Raw genomic sequence first — 17619 nt, 5'->3', positions numbered from 1 at the left:
TTGCGAAATTTGCAGGCGGCACCCTGCCGCCCTCTAGCATGGCGATTTTTTTGCTACAGTTCGCATCGCGAGGCCTCCGTATTCTGGAAGCCACCACCATACACGCCTCGCCCGAGGAGATAAGTTTTTTTTTTTTTTTCAAAAAAAATTCCTCCTCTGCGGCCTCCCCTCACCGCCGTCCCCGTCCCGACCACCGGAGGCCGGCCCGCTCCGGCGAGCTGCCGATACGCATGGCCGTCCTCCTCCGCACCACCACCTCCGCTACGACCGCCACGAGCGGCGGCTCCTCCTCGGCGACGGCGCTCCTCGCCACCACGTTCCGACGCGGCGGCAGGCGCCTCCTCCTCCTCCCCGCGACACGCGGCTCGGCGCCGCGCCGCGCGGCCTTACTCACGGCTCGCGCCTCGGCGGAGCCGCTGGAGGTCTGCGCCAAGGCCTCCCTCACCGTCCCCGACCGCCTCGGCGACTGTGAGCCCTCTCCCTATCCATCTCTATGTGTGAACGCGCGCTGGATGAATTTTTTTTTTTGAACGAACTGCGCTGGATGAATTTAGCAACGTACTCCCTCCGTATTTTAATGTATGACGCCGTTGACTTTTCGACCAACGTTTGATCATTCGTTTTATTTAAAATTTGTGTGCAAATATGAAAATATTTATGTCATGCTTAAAGAACATTTGATGACGAATCAAGTCATAATAAAATAAATGATAATTACATAATTTTTTTGAATAAAATGAATGGTCGTTGGACAAAAAGTCAACGGCGTCATACATTAAAATATGGAGGTAGTAGGCGGTATTGGCTGTCAATTCACTTTGCGCAGAGCTATACTCGGTTTGTGCGACATAATGCAGTCAAAAATTGTTTCACATTCTAACGCACAATTTTGTCTGATCAGAATGCAGAACACACCGCCTAAATTTTTGCGCAACTGCTACTAAATTAAAATGCAGAACACACTGCCTGCCAAATTAACATTGGTATCTGATTGATTAGGGTAAAAGAACATGTTGGCAATGTCAGTATGCCACATTTTAACGACACGGAGTACATGTTGTTAGAAGCGCAATTTTACAGCTGAGAATTTAGTTGCGTTGCAAATTTTTTATGTACTAACATGTTGAAAAAGGTTCCATCATTCTGAGTTGAATTTGCTATGTTTGTCACAGGTCCTTTCACACAGAGAGTGTTGTTGACAATAGAGGAGAAGCATCTTCCGTATGATATAAAACTAGTTGATCTCGCTAACAAACCTGATTGGTATATATCTGGATGCGAAACATGCCTTTCAGATTGTTGTGGCTGTTGCGCTGGTTGATAGTTCCATGCCCATCATGCTTTTCTCTTGCCTTACCAGGTTTCTGAAAATTAGCCCAGAAGGTAAGGTGCCTATTGTCAAGCTTGAGGAACAATGGGTTGCTGATTCTGATGTTATTACACAAGCGATAGAAGAGAAGTACCCTGAACCATCCTTGGCAACTCCTCCAGAAAAGGCTTCAGTGTAAGTGTTTCACTAAATGCGTTCCTTAATAGTTACTACATGAAACTAGTGACAGTCATATAAAAACTAGAAGGATTCCATAACTATGCGTTGAAGATTTTTCGTTACCCTCTGAATAAGAATATTATATAATCCAAGACCATCTACTGAGAATTGGCCTTTCAAACCTGGTATAAGCATGATCGTGAGAGTTAGCCAACTTCTTTTACTTAGTAATAAATCTGACCTGGTATTCTAAGGTTAAAATTATAGCACCTGACACATCCCGACTGTAGTAAAGCGTAACATTGATCGAATGTATTTCTTAAAAAATCTGTGATCACTTTTTTTTTTAAAAAAAAACAATTCTATGGTGTTATTTAGTATACAACATTGTTGTCCATACTAGCATCCTAACCATTGGGAACAACTTTCTTTACAGCGGGTCAAAAATATTTTCCACCTTTATTGGTTTCCTTAAAAGCAAAGATCCGAATGATGGAACAGAACAGGCACTGCTTAGTGAGCTGACTTCATTCGATAGCTATCTAAAAGACAATGTAAGTGGGCCTAATGTCAATTATGTTGGCTTTGCTGTTTTTGCAGTTCATATTTGTTTCACCGTAACTTAGCTGAAATGTAAAATGTACTAGTTCTAAGATGTCGGTTGGTGCAGGGTCCATTTATTAACGGTGAAACAATATCTGCTGCTGATCTCTCTCTTGCCCCCAAACTATATCACATGGAGATAGCTCTAGGTCACTATAAGAATTGGTCTGTTCCAGATTCACTTTCACATGTGAAAAAATATATGAAGGTATACTGTTTATCTATTTATTTATTGGTGCAATCAGTTTTCTGAAAATATGATTAGTTGGTTTTTTAAGGCACTTAGCTGGAAGTATGATCCATAGTTCCAAAGCTATGGGTTACCTTTACTTGGAGTTGAATTTTTACACAAGCCCAATTTGTTTGTAGCAGTGATGTCCCTGTTATGCTCAATGCATGTTGCATGTTACCCCTGCACAAACTGTCCTGTGCCCCTTCAGTGAAATTATACTGATAGTTTTAGTGCGATATGTAATGTGTCAACTTCATAAACCAGTCACTTTTCACTTCCAATTTTTGTGGCATATTACTAAATACTAAGGATGATGGTTTTTCGGACATTTTATCCTAACTGAAGTATTTGAATCGCAGACTATCTTTTCAATGGATTCATTTGTCAAGACTATAGCTCTGCAAGAGGATGTCATTGCTGGATGGCGCCCAAAGGTCATGGGTTAAATTGTAGCTGTAAAAGTAAGGCACTCTGATAAACTATAAACTATACATCATACTTTCTTCAGTAAAGCTAGAATTATACCACACACAAACAATTTTCGTATGATTACCACTTGTTGCTGCTGAAATATCTGGGCATTTCTTTTGTTGCTAATAGTTTATCGGTGAGTAAGACATTCCAGAAATGATGATGATTATGATAAGATGTAAGGTTGATACTTTTCTGGTCAACTGGAAATATCGGTTAATCAGTGGCTTTCTTAGTTGGCATTAATCTATAGCGAGTCATAGGGACAAACAACACATGAAGTGCCAAAAAACACAAGTTTATGTGCAGCTATTGATTTATATGCAATAGTTCTTTCTCTAGAGTCTAGTCATGACTCATGAAGATAGATGTAAAGTCACTGGCGACCCTGGGAAACAATTTACATATTTCAAGGACTATTTTCTTGGTTACGAAATACTAGCTGATTGATACTGCCTGTATGAACGAGAGCTCCTCTCTTGGTGAGGTCGGAAACAGAATCCCCTGTGAATTGCATGTGTGTTACCAGGCTAAAACTATTTTTTGAAAAATAAATGGTTTGAGTTCTGTTTTTCTTGGGTGCCTCAAATTCCAATTTAATGGGATTCAGTGCTGCTTCACCTACATTGAGACATTGATAATAAGACTGCGTCAGGGCGTGTCTAAATGGACATGATCACATGAATATCATCTATCGTCAGTAAGAACTGATAGATTCTTGAAAAATAATCACTTTTAACCATTTTGGTACTAACATATCGAGGGTGCTTGTCACTTCATGACCACTGAATGACCAAAGCATTGACATAGTTGAAATAATAGAAGCTTTCAGCAGGGTAAAATACAGGGTAAAATGTTGACACGTCTCAGCACGGTATCCATTCTGCAGTGAATTTTCAAGCAGGTGAAAATACAGGGTAAAATGTCGCACGCTAAAGTCAAAAGGAAATAAAGAAAACTGTCTTATGGTCCCTTTGAACCGCAGGATTGAGAAAACATAGAAATAGGAAAAACGTAGGATTTTGATATGGAGGATTGCAAACACATGAATGACTCTTCGATTGGACCGCAGGAATTAGAGGAAAGATAAAGACTCAAAGAAAAGTTTATATGATGTTCTACCTTACGTTAGATTTCCTCAAAAACTTGCATGACATTAGGCATTCCATTGGAATTTCATAGGATTCCATAGGATTTATTCCTTTGATTAAATGGGCTATATAGGAAAATTTTCTATAGGAATGAAATCCTCTAGAATGCCAACTAGGCCGAGAACAATTGCACTAATGGGCCAACAGATGAGGGAGGAAGCAGCAGGCCCAAGAAAAAGATGGTTTTTAAAAAGGTATTAGCGGTGCTATTCATTTTTATGTTTGGTACCATTATGCTATCTAAAAGTTAGTTCTGACCATTACAAGTCATCAGGAATTTAGGATAGTGAACTGATCAGTGATCACTTAAGATTGATGAACGGGAGTTCTTTCGATTCTTGTATGTCTGGACTTTAAGCATCCCCACAACGACGCGTTCTTTATGAATATCTACTTACTGGAAGGCTCAGTTGGATTGCAATTTCTAATTGATTAAGTGGATTTATATAGTTTTTTGCACAATAAAAACTACTTAGACAGATGCATAACCACAATATACAGACATCAGGATACTACAATTATGGCATGTGACCATCAAATTACCATTTGTTCTGTATTTGTTTGAGACAATGTTTGTTTGCCGGATGAGATCTTTTGCTTCACCACGAGGGTTATTACAATTCTAAAGTCAGTTATGCTTCTCAAATACATAATATTCTACAAACGGAATGGACATGTGCGCCCTCTCTCTTTAGAAAAAAAAATTTGATGTGAAGTTTAACTGACATGCTGTTCTGATCGACTTATCATGTGGTGACCTTTCTTCTTAGTAATTAGGAGAGACTTGGCTATCCGAGAGGATCTAGGTGAACAGGTTCCAGAGGTGTGTCTGTATATGATTGATTGAGTTTTCGCTTCTGAACAATGTACATGATTGAGTTGGCAGACCATATTGTTGGGGACCTTTAAGCACATTGCTTATAAGGTGAGCTCTCTTCAGCATGAAAATGGAGAATGCCATTAGAATCGTTGACCATTATGTGAAATTGGGTTTGTCATTATGCTTGTTAATAAAAAAAAGAAGCTGCAAATATTCCCTTTTTAAAGACTGTTGCTACAATTTCTTAAACATATTACATATTAGCCAATGTCTGTAATTTATGGTACTGAGCAAACTTTCGGCCATATGATGCAAGATGAACAGATACATCAATTTTGTCGCAATATTATAAGTTTGCTTCCTTGTGATTTAAGCACACTCCCTTTCAGAATCATTGAATATTCGAACCAACTTTGTAAACATTTGGACCATCAGGATCGTAGGTCCCACTAATGTGAGATGCCATTCTGCTGAGTTCAAGTTATTACTAACTTCCAAATATATTTATCCAAGCTTTGGGTTTGATAAAGCATCCCTGTTCATGAAGCTGAGTTGCCACATTATTGGTTGCTGTTTCCTTTTCTCCATGCTGTCCATAATACCGACACTAAATCTTCAGCAACTTATAAGTTGAACTGATCACTAATGATTGCCGATTAAATCACTCTTATGCACGTAGTAGGTGATGTATCTTTTAATACAGCTTATGATGAAAGTACATCAGTGCAAGATTTTAGCTCCGTTGATAGTCAAAAAATCTCTGTGATCTGATATTACTTTTCTTATTACTGACATTCACCCTGACCTGACATCAAAGAAACCCTTTGTGCACTACACGTAAGCAGTTTCGTTTTCTTTCAATTCCGACCTTCAAATTGCCCGACAAAATAGCACTCATGTATTGCATAAAGTCTAAAAGATGATCTGGTTGCTCTGTTCTTTTCACTAAACCTGAGTTAGTCGTCAGTTTCGCAATTGTTCTGAATTTTATTTTTGAGAAATGTTTTGCTTTCCACTTGTGACTTTGTGAGAGGCATCGAGCATAATTTAAGCCATTTAACGACACCGAGATGTTGCTTCCTTTGCATGGACGATGATGATTAAGTACCATGGTTGGTATTGCGTTGTTTTATTTGGTTGTTTCATATGATTATCGTCATATCTCTGTTGAAGCATATTATCGAATCAAACATGGCCAATGTACATACAATGCACCCATGTTGTGGATAACTGAAACCCACCAAAAACACCCTACTCTCTTCGCTTCTTCAGTGCCTACAAAAGTAGGTTCTAACTGTTTCCTCCTTGGATTTTCCTATCTGGATTCCAGTTTGCGCTAGCTTTGTTAGTGCTATGTGCCACTCTGATGCCGTGATGCGCTTATCATTGATGCATGAACTGTTTCTAAATGTTATCATGATCCTGTAACTTGCGGTAGCTAGTGCGGCAATGCAGGTATTCAGGTAGTGGAGTAACTTGTAACCAGTGGCCGGCCCGTGGATAGTGTTTGAGAATTCAGATTACAGACCTATATGAGAGAGCTTCCAACTAAATTAATTCTCACCAGATTCTAAATCTGTGGTTATATACTCGTAGAAGTTAATTCGAAGCTGGAAAATACACCAACTGCTTCTCATGATCTACCAAAAGGGTTACCTCTTCTCCAACGAAATGACGAAAGCCTGAGATCAAGAGGCACTGGCACATGTAGGGCATGGAAACGTATGTTCCACAGTTCCAGTACTACTGCACGATGTGTTCACTCAACAACAGGGTAGACCATGACGGGATTAAATGTGCAAGTGAATCGGCACACCGGGTTACCCAGTACCCACTTATTTGTACTACAAGTGAGCGCGCGGCTACACTGGAATGTAGCTGCGGCGGCCACTCGCCGAACTGCCGAAGCCCCCACCGGCGTTGGTGACGGGTGAGTGAGAGCGCGACTTGGCGCGACGACTGCACGAGGCTACGACGCCGAAAGCTACACGAGGCTGGCTGCTACCGCGCGTCGTACGTCCGTCCGCGCCTCAGCTCACAACCGGGCAGACTACGACGATGGCTACGCGTGCCTACCCAATCATGGCCTCATGGGAAGCGTGACAATGCTGTGTGCGCATCACCGGTTATCCATTCTCAAGCAAAGCAAATAAGCAAGGGAAGACGAAGAACGTTTCGTCCCGTACCGTGCATCGCATACGGCCGGCATGGCATGCGTTTTCGCGACAGTTGCGTCTAGCTCTGTTTCCTCTTCTAGATCACTTCTCGAGGGCTCTGCATAGACCAGCAGAATGAGAATAAGCTAAGGTATGATCTGCATTCTAGAAGGAATGTAACGAGAACTTTTGTATTTCATCGGTCACAGAATAAATCAATCTAGTATGAAATATAAACACAATTTAATACTATGAACCTGAATAAGAAATATTTAGATACGTAGTATTAGAATGTGTTATATTTTGTACTGGATTATTTATTTTAGGATGGATTGAATACCAAGTATAGCTAGCACTGCCAATCCTGCAGTCGGGCGAGCGGCAGGCCCACGCGTCCGCCATCTATCAACTGGCCCGCCCGTTTCCTCCTCCCCCGCTAGCCGCCTCGCCCCGTTGCCCTTGTCACGTACGGGCGCTTGGCGCAGCGGCAATCATCCGCATGGACGACGACGACCCTGTTGCGTGATGGAACGTACGCGCGAGGTGTTGGCGCGCGCGGCATGGGCCGCGCGCCTGGATTGCACGAGACGGACACAAGGAAAGAACACGCCCGCCCCCACACCTGCCGGTGTCGCCGTGCGCTTGTCCGCCGCCCGGCCACCTGCCACGGCGCCCATGGCTCCGTGTCGTCACCCCGGCCGGGAAGAAGCGCGCGCCCTACGCCTCCGGCCGGCCGCGAGCAATGGAGACGTACGTACGCACGCCGCATATGCGCTGCATGCAGTTTCGTGTTGATTTCGCCAGCCCGGCCGGGATGGATCGATCGAGATCACGATGCATCGGGCAAAAATTAAAACGAAACGGGGGCCCCCCGGACGACGTCGACGTCAAGCACTCCCAGTCCGCTGGGCGCCGCCGCGCGCGTGACGCCGAGCGCGTCGGGACGGCGGATCGCGTCACCGCACTGCCGCGCGCGACATGGCAATTATCCGTGTGCTTCTGCCGCTGCCGACGTCGTCCGGCTCGTACATACGTAAGACCAAAACCAAAACGGCCTAGCTAGCTCCGTGATCTTTCGATTTGCTCCGAAATGGATCGAATGCAACGCATATGCATGGAACATGTCATGCAACTTATTGCAACGTGATCACTTTTGCGGCAGATAACTTTTCCGGGGATGGTTGTATTCGGTTTGATTTGCATTGCATCGCATGATCCCTCTATACGACGGTGTCAGATTGATGCCAATGCCAGGTCAGGCTACTAGCTGATGATGAATTGCTGGTCATGGATCGATCGCGGATCGCCATGCTTGGCAGCTCATTTCTGACCGATATATCGATCGAGATCGAGAAGGAAGAGGAAGTTATATAAGTAGCTAGCTAGCTGCCATGCATGATCGAACGAGTTTTGCATTGTTTGCTCACTGGTGGGCAACAGAATTATTATGCTGCCAGAGTGGAAGCTGACAAGAGAAAACAGGCAGCGGGTCGACATGGAAGCATGTATGCATGCATCCCCTGGGACACTATAGGAGATCATGGATGAATCGATGCTGCCATTCTATAATTCTGAGCTGCAGATCAGTACATGCAGGTACAGCCAGGCACGCAGGGATAGAGTAGACTGGACTGAAAAAAGAAAAAGAAAAATAAGTGAGATATATTAAGAGAAAATTAGAACTCTCTATCTCTCTCTCTCTCTCCGTTTTTTAACGGATAATTAATGTTGATGATTGAGTTGTGTGAACTTTGACCACTAATTTTTTTATCGTGAATTTTATGCACCACTTCGAATGTACGATGCAAAAAGAAACTAACAATATGATTTTTTAACATACAGAACTAAACGAAAGATGAGATGGGCATGAAAATAGTTTGATACAAGCTTGTGGCAGCTTCCTCTAACGTGAGATTCTCAAAGAGAAGAATTTTGCTCCATAGATCAACATAATAGAAAAGCACAAGCGGTGAATTGCCACAAAATAAAGAACCAAACGAGACAATTTTGCCGATTATGAAGGTAACTAATCTTGTTTCGTGTGAAATTCACATAAAGTATGTTCTCTCGTCTACTTCATCTTAAAATAAACTAACCTGAATGAGATATTACCTAGTACTCCTATAACGAATCTGTCAACGGTCAGAACTTGATGTAAGGCCCTGACTCAACCAAGTAGCATCTCCAAAGTTGACACAGATGTTCCAAGTGAGAATATACCTGTACGACACAGATGGGCACATTCATATATGCCTCAAATCCAAACGATGGACAAAGGTTTCAGCAGCAGCCATACCCTGTAAGAGTAGCCTTTTTCTCGTACGACGACCCTGCAGCTTTGGCCGGCCGGCCACCGCAACCAGCTGAGAGAATAAAGCTTCGTAGGCATGATCGATCGATGCTGCAGGCAGTAGCGCTGGGTTCTGATTCGATTCGCATTGAGAAAAGATTCAGCTAGGTGATCGATTGCTGCTGGTGCTATGCACAAGTTTGTGGAGAAAGATATGCGGCAGCAGCAAAGTGGCCACCCTTTTACCATGTGATCGAAAGCGCCGTGCGTGCATGTATCGTCGTTGCCATTGGTCGGTCAATTTCTGTAGCTTGTTGCATCCAACTTCTTCGTTCGTTACAACTTTATTGAAAGAAAGAAAGGTACAAGACGACGATCGATGCTGTTCATACATCTGAATTTCTGATCAAGGTCACATAGGCATGTATTTATCTGAAGATTCTTTTATGCATGGAAGCTAAATTAGCAGTATTGCTGGAAGCAAAATTAGCTGTAGATGAGCCGATAGTGCAGTTGTACTGCAGTGAAAAGCTTCTATGGCCAGTATCTCCAGTGGGCAATGTTTTGTTGGCATCTTTTCGGCCATGAGCCGCCTTATCACAGATATGGTGGACGACCACTCTATTGCTATCTGGACTAGGCACTTGGGCAGACGACAACTACTCCATCCCTGTCGGCTCCTGTCGTTTTCCTTTGAGATCATGTGCAATAACTCGATAGATCATGGATCATGTGTATGCAGCTACGACGTTCAGTTGATGAGCAAGCAATGGAGAAATGATATATGGAGTATAAGGTTGCCCTGATCGACTGATAGTGCGTACGTAGCAAGATTCAGATGATGGAAGAATCTCTAGCTAGCGTAATTAGTTCTTAGCTTTCTATTGCTGCTGGTGGTGGTGCAGTTATGTTATGCCTAGTTGGAATGTATAAATATTACGCCATGGAATGAGAGCTGCACTGTTGCACAATTGGCCGATATCTCATCTGAACTTTCCAGTTGTAAAATCCACTAGCGATATTACAAATCTCCTGCTACTCATGTAGGCATGGCAGTGCGTGTCCATCCCTCTCACTCGGCTATAGTACTACTCCTATTGATATACTTCCTTCGTCTTCAAATAAATAAATTTAGTATGAGATATAATATTGCTCTGATTCGTATAGGATATATCACATTTTGTATTAAGGGGTTGTTTGGTCTACTACCACAATTTGTCTCGCCATACCACAACTCAAGTTATGTAGGTTTAACTAAAGTTATGTGTCCGTTTAGTTTGTGCCACACTTATAGCAAGATTCATTCAACATGACATTGATCCCACATGTCATTGGCACATAAAAGTGTGGCAAGCTTACTCTTTTATAGTAAAAGTATGGCTTCAATTTTGTTGGCCACATGCTTTTTTTAGATAATAGATTTTTATTAATCCAGGCTCTATATCCACAAAGGATATATATAGACAAAAAGATACAAGAACACTTAGACTCACACTTCAACAAGGAGAACACATAACAAGAAAAAGAAAAAAACCTACGACCTCAACACACAGGCATGCTTCCTGACATCCTCTCCTGAAACGACCAGATTCAGTGGGTGGAATTCATCTAGTCACTGCCACCCATAGTGTGTCATCGTTGCGAACCTCCGCTGATGTCATCTTCATCCATTTCAGGTTAGCTGACGCCACGCGCTGCCAGTTAGTCAACCACCATACGTCATCGTCCAGTCAAAACTAGCTGACCAGATGTAAGCCGATAGGATCCGCTTTTGCTTTGCTAGATTCTTAGGCCTTCGCGCCCATAGGGTTGCTGCCATCGTCGGAATCCTCCTCCGCCTTCTGGACTCCTAGCCCGCCACCACCCCTAGGGCTGCCGCCTCTGTCGGTGTCCACTTGCTGAAAACGCAGACCTCCGTCGTCGAGGATATCTTCATCCACCCGGACTCCCTGGGTCTCCACCCCATGTTAGTTAATAGAAGTATGGCAAGGTTTGACAATATGGGTATGCCAACCAAATAGTCTCTAAGTTTTTTTTAGACTGACAGTAGAACTTGTGTTGTACAAGTTCACAACGCGAAAAAGATCACGTCGCGTGTTCACCAAATTTCTACAGGTAGTACTAAAAACTCAGGTTCGCACATGTAGGTGTCGGGCGATGTCGTCGTGCTGGTCAGTCCAAGAAGCCATTGACAAGTAGGATAAAATCATCTGCAGTTGACTGTACCACGCGGCCCACATGTCAGTGACAAAAGTACGGTACATATTAACATATTAACTGCAAATGATCTCAATCCCAGCTCTGATTCATCAGCGAACTGCTCGCGCCGTACGTAGTCGTGAACGCGAGACACGAGGAGAGAGCGGCCATCAGTCCAGTTGAGGTTCAGCACGAAGGGACCGACCGAGGATGTTCTGTAGTGTTCACCAGCGCGCGCCACCACCCTGCAGGCTGCAGCTGCTTGGCAGCAGCTTTTCCTTTTCCAGCCAGCCCCGCGACACGGCCGTCACCTGTGTGTACTGCTGCTGCGGCTCACGGCCCAGCGTGTCCGCCCCTTTGGGCGCCAGCGCCAGTGGCCAGCCGGCCGCACCACTGCACTGCAACCGGGATTACTGCTAGTACGACCAATCTGTCCCGGCTAAAACCCCGTCACGTTCTGCACTTTCCAGCTTCTAACTTTTTTTTTCTTATGCTTATACTTCCCCCGTTTCAAAATGTTTGACATCGTTGACTTTTTAACATATGTTTGACCGTTCGTCTTATTAAAAAAAGTTTATGAAATATGTAAAAATATATGTGTACATGAAAGTATATTTAACAATAAATCAAATGATATGAAAAGAATAAATAATTACTTAAATTTCTTGAATAAGACGAATGGTCAAACACGTACTAAAAAGTCAACGGTGTCAAATATTTTGAAACGGGAGGAGTATTTATAAGCTAAAATTTAAATTATGAACCTTAAATTTCGAGCTGATTTTAAGGATTTTTCATCATAATTTTTTTAGCCTATGCTTTTACTTTCTCCGTTATAAGATGTTTTGACTTTGGTCAAAGTCAAACTGCTTTCAGTTTGATTAAGTTTATAGAAAAAATAATAATATTTTTATCCAAGATAAATTTATTATAAAAATATATTTAATTATTAATTTAATAAAACTAATTTGGCAATGTTAATATTACTATATTTGTTTATAATTTAGTTAAAGTAGTTTGACTTTGACCAAAGTCAAAATATCTTATAACTTGAAATAGAGAGAGTATATCGCTAAGAACACGTATATAAAAGTTTTATTCACAAATTATTTTTCGTTTGTAAATATGTCATTTGGCTCTTTTCCTTAATAAGCCAAATGATGACCCTATTCATCTCGATTGGTCGGTCCGCCGCTGTCAGAAAAAATAGTGCTAAGGCTCTTTTTTAGATAATGGATTTTCATCAATCTGACCTCTATATCCACGAAAGATATACACAGTCAAAAAGATATAAGAACACTTAGACTCAATTTTAACAAAAAGAAGAACACAAAACCAAAAGAAAAACCAACTACCCTGGCACATCCTTGCTTTCCGACATCCTCTCGTGAAACAGCGAGATTCAGCGAGTGGAAGTCGTCTAGTCACCTACGCTCCTTGTGCGTCGTCGTTGCGAGCCTCTATTGATGCCATGTTCATTTGCTTCAGCCATACGTCGCCGGTTTAGCCCACCTTCATCCGTCGTCGTCCAGCCAAAACTAGTCAACCAAACGCGAGCCAACAAGATCCATTTCCGCTTCGCTTGATTCCTAGGCCTCTGCCGTCCCTAGGGCCATCACCGTCTTCGGGATCCTCCTCCCCCTCCTGGACTTTTTTTTATTTTAAAGTGTCCAGAGTGCTAAGGCGTTTCCACAAATTGAGAACCGGTTCATTCGGTCAATAATTTTAGCAAAATTCCTAAAGGAGAATTTGATCGGTTCATCACAAATATCGTGAGGTCGGTGGTTAAGACTGCATACGGGGAGGCTACCAACTGATGAACTTAACGAACGACAATACTCGATTAATTAACCAGCTGGTAACCATATACGTCCATATACGTCCACAACACATAAACTGTGCTAGTATATATACTAACGACCGATATTCGGAGCTCACTTCTGTGCCATAATATTTAGTAATCAAACACGGATTCTGTCGACCAAACTTGTGACATTTCCGCTGCTAATAGTGCATTTGATAAGCACAGGCGATGTGACATAGTGGCGTTGACTTGTTTTGGAGGCTGGAAAAGTGGAGATAGCAGGTAGACCTAGCAATTAAATTAAGCTGATTAAGCACCATCACTACTACTACTACTACAGTACATTATTAGCCACAAAGATAGCTTATTAAGTGGTACCATGTCTGCTGATGAGCGTTTGCTATGTTAAGGTGCAAATAACATGTGCACCTAATTTGCTTTTCTTAAAATGAGAACCTTCAAGTCTTCAACATGATTAAAAAAAATTAAGATTTCATCCGTTGAGTTTCTCCCAGTGAGAGTGAAGCTAAATCATTTTTTAGTCATCCAAACTGACTAAACTGGAGTAATAAATACAGTACTGTATCAGCCAAATCCTCCATGTATTTAGGGGGTGTTCAGATCATGGGTATAAAGTTTTAGCGTGTCACATCGGGTATTATATAAGGTGTAGCACCACATTGTTAATTAATCCAAATTTATTAAGCCTAATTAATCCATTATTAGCAAATGTTTACTGTAGCACCACATTATCAAATCATAGAGCAATTAGGCTTAAAAAATTTGTCTCGCAAATTAATCGTAATCTGTGTAATTAGATTTTTTTTAGCCTATATGTAATATTTCATGTAGGTGTTCAAACGTTCAATGAGATGGGGTGTAAAATAATATCGATTGATTGATATGAAATGCGTCAACTTGCGACTGATTTAAATCATACTCCCTCCGTTTTTTAATAGATGACGCTGTTGACTTTTTCTCACACGTTTGATCATTCGTCTTATTCAAAAATTTTATGCAAATGTATAAGATATAAATCACACTTAAAGTACTATAAGTGATAAAACAACTCATAACAAAATAAATTATAATTATGTAAATTTTTTGAATAAGACGAATGGTCATATATGTGAGAAAAAGTCAACGGCGTCATCTATTAAAAAACGGAGGTAGTATAATGCAAGCATGCACGCTCCAATCACCTTTTAAAAAACATGATCTCGCTCCACATGGATTGATAAAATGCAAATATTTCTGAATTAGCAAAAGGATAAAACACCACATGTCGTCACACTTTAAGATAATTTTTTTAAGCAATCGATTAGCGGAAGAACTATCTGATCGATTTGATATCTGCTGCGTGAAAAATTAAACCTGACGTATCTGCAGGTTCTTTTGCTCCAACGTGCTACTAGTGCTGAACTTTTTTCCGGGTGTTAATGAGAATCATTACCCTTTTTTCTGCCTTTCTTTCTTTTGGAGAGTTCATGAGAATCCATCATTAGATGGCCCAGGCAAATGTCTCCTTATCGTTCCTGCCAGCCGACAATGTTCCATGGCTTATGCAACTCCATTTCCAAATTTATCAACTTAACATAAAGAAAAGTAACAGATGAATACAGAGTACTTGTTCATATAGAAAAGGGCATTAATTTACGTCCACCTAAAACGTATATTCGTTAGAGACGGCGATTATTTGTTATACCGACCGTGTTCCCTGGTTGCAAATTTTGGTGTGAACACTTAACAAGAAGAATTATTAGGGTTGTCGTGGTACCGTACTAGATGTAAAAACAATTATGCTAGACCCCCCGCTGATCAACGAAAGCTGCTTCTCCATTTGCCTCTCACCATTTGCTTATTCGCTTGTCAGCTGTAACCTAAAACCAAAATTTAATTTTAAAACATAGTTTTAGTGTTGATTTTTGGGTTTCTTATATCATAGTATATTTTTCAACCCTAGCTTTTAAACCACCAATAATAACACAACTATGTATAAAAGTTTTAGTCTTGCTGCTCCGTCCATATTTTTATAACTTATCGATCGTATAGCTCACTATGTAAATCAATTGTTTAGTGTTGGATCTATAAGCAACATGATGATAAATTTCTCTTTAAAAAATCTCGCAGTATTATATTATTACCGTGTTGTTTGATTAAATAAAAACTACAACTAAGGCCGTTCCCTAAATTTTTTTCCCAAAAACATCACATCAAATCTTTGGACAGATGCATGGAGCATTATATATATATATATATATATATATATATATATATATATATATATATATATATATATATATATATATATATATATATATATATTAAAAAACTAATTGCACAGTTAGGGGGAAAATCGTGAGACGAATCTTTTGAGCCTAATTAGTCCATGATTAGCTATAAGTGCTACAATAACCTACATGTGCTAATAACGGATTAATTAGGCTCAAAAGATTCGTCTCGCGGTTTCCAGACGAGTTATGAAATTAGTTTTTTTCATTCATGTCCGAAAACCCCTTCTGACATCTGGTCAAACATCCGATGTGACACCCAAAAATTTTCTTTTCGTGGACTAAATATGCCCTAATAGAAAATAGGACCACATGAAGTGAGGCACCCACTGAGGATTTTTGAAGAAATGAGCTATTTACTATAAAAAAATTTCTGTAAAATTTGTATCTTTTCAAAGTATAACAAAACACCTTCGGTACTGCATAGTGGGCCCATCCGATGAGCGAGCTCACTTATATGGGTTAATTGATCCATGCCATTGCAAATATGTCAATTCAGAAAAATGCCACTACTATTCAGCATATCTTCTACGTGTGCTACTGATAATTGGGAAAATTGGAACCGTGCCACTCCATCATGTTTTCCGTCAAAAAATCCGTAAGCCCCAACTGCAAGTGGGACCTAGCTGTTAGTTCTATCTCCCACCTCCCTCCCTTCTCTTTTCTTTCCCCTTCCTCTCTCCACCACTGTAGATGGTGGTCTCGGGCTGACGACGAGGGCGACATCCCGGCGGCCACCTCGGGCTCACGCGACGGCTGCTTTAGACTCCGACGACAACTACAAGGAGGTCGAGATGCAGTCGCCGTCGTCAACCATCTCTGCGGTGGGAGTCCTCGGGACTTCCTTTCTCTCCACCACCATCGTTGACCACCTCCGCGGTGGGAGGCCTTGGGAGCCACTGCCGTCGACACCGTCGTCTTCGACCCTATCTGCGGCGGGAAGCTCAGGAGCCACCGCCGCCGCCGTCATTGACCTCATCTGCGCGGGAGAGCTTGGGAGCCGCCGCCGCCGTTGTTGTCCTCGTCGTGGTCGTCTGCGAGCCGCACCGCCTCTGCCCAGATCTGGCGAGGAGGGTCACCGGTGTTGTCTATGGCGATGGAGGAGGGTCGAAGGACAGCTCCGGGCTACCGATGGAGGATGCGTCGGGCCTCGAGCTCCGCCGCCATCGGCCCCGAGCTTCATCGCTGGTGCTGCCGACGCCCGACACCCATCTCGTCTCTCCATCAGGAGAGGGGAAGAAGAGAGATGGAAAGGGAGGGGCAAAAGTGACATTTAACAGTAGGGATTAGACGGAGGTTGACAGAAAATTAGACGGCAGTGGCATGGTTCCAATTTTCCTAAATTTTAGTAGCACGTAGCCGATATCGTAAATAGTAGTGGCATGTATTATATTATTAAAACAGCCTTGAAAGGAGACACCACGTTCGCTGTGGAGGCTAGAAATTCCCAAATTAATCGAAAAAAAGAAAAATAGAGTCCATGTAGGAATACAATTCAGAAATATCTAAAATTTGGAATTAAAAATGAGCAACATTGAATAAGAGTCACGAGATTAATTAAAATTCGAGATAAAAATAAAATAAAATCCAAAATTAGAAGAAAAAAAAGAAAAGAAGAGTCCAAATATAAATACAACTTAAAAGTAATTGGAATTCGGAATAAAAATAAGAAATATTGAAAAAAAGATTCCATATAAGAACACAATATGAGATTTATTAAAATTCGAAATAAAAAATAAAATAAAATCCGAAATTAGAAAAATAAAAAAGAGAGTTTGAATAGGAATACAATTTTGAAACAACTGAAATTAGAAATAAAAAATAAGAAATATAAAAAGAATAGTCCATATAGAACACGATACGAGATTAATTAAAATTCGAAATAACAAATAAACAAATTCTGAAATTAGAAAAATAAAATAAGAGTTCAACTAGGAATACAATTTATAAATAACTTAAATTCGTAATAAAAAATAAAGACTATTGAAAGAGGAGACCATCTAGAACACATGAAGAGATTAATTAAAATTCCAAAAAAAATAAATTCCAAAAATAGGAAAAAAATATTATAAGATTTTAAGTTGGAATATAATTTATATAAAAATATTGGAAT

General features: G+C 41.2%; 2 protein-coding genes across 2 annotated transcripts; both read left to right on the top strand.

Moving 5' to 3' along the window:
• The first annotated feature begins 78 nt into the window (after positions 1 to 78).
• On the top strand, positions 79 to 3231 carry LOC4340581 (probable glutathione S-transferase DHAR2, chloroplastic). Its single transcript, XM_015785549.3, has 6 exons — positions 79 to 468; positions 1173 to 1263; positions 1361 to 1504; positions 1926 to 2043; positions 2160 to 2300; positions 2684 to 3231. The coding sequence occupies exons 1-6, from the start codon at positions 231 to 233 to the stop codon at positions 2768 to 2770; spliced, it is 819 nt and encodes a 272-aa protein (XP_015641035.1). The 5' UTR covers positions 79 to 230; the 3' UTR covers positions 2771 to 3231.
• Positions 3232 to 15867: 12636 nt separating this feature from the next.
• LOC9271417 (uncharacterized) lies at positions 15868 to 16980 on the top strand. Its single transcript, XM_015787049.3, has one exon. The coding sequence runs from the start codon at positions 16301 to 16303 to the stop codon at positions 16781 to 16783; it is 483 nt and encodes a 160-aa protein (XP_015642535.1). The 5' UTR covers positions 15868 to 16300; the 3' UTR covers positions 16784 to 16980.
• The last annotated feature ends 639 nt before the right edge of the window (positions 16981 to 17619 follow it).

Source organism: Oryza sativa, chromosome 6 (assembly GCF_034140825.1).
Source record: "Oryza sativa Japonica Group chromosome 6, ASM3414082v1".
Classification (NCBI taxonomy): domain Eukaryota; kingdom Viridiplantae; phylum Streptophyta; class Magnoliopsida; order Poales; family Poaceae; genus Oryza; species Oryza sativa.
Note: the sequence above shows the minus strand (reverse complement) of the source record. Positions and strands in the feature narration are given on the sequence as shown.

Coding starts and splice junctions, on each gene's coding strand:
- LOC9271417 (XM_015787049.3), top strand. CDS start 16,301: ATGCAGTCGCCGTCGTCAACCATCTCTGCGGTGGGAGTCCTCGGGACT.
- LOC4340581 (XM_015785549.3), top strand. CDS start 231: ATGGCCGTCCTCCTCCGCACCACCACCTCCGCTACGACCGCCACGAGC. Junction 469..1,172: donor CCCCGACCGCCTCGGCGACT/GTGAGCCCTCTC, acceptor TGTTTGTCACAG/GTCCTTTCACACAGAGAGTG. Junction 1,264..1,360: donor CTCGCTAACAAACCTGATTG/GTATATATCTGG, acceptor TTGCCTTACCAG/GTTTCTGAAAATTAGCCCAG.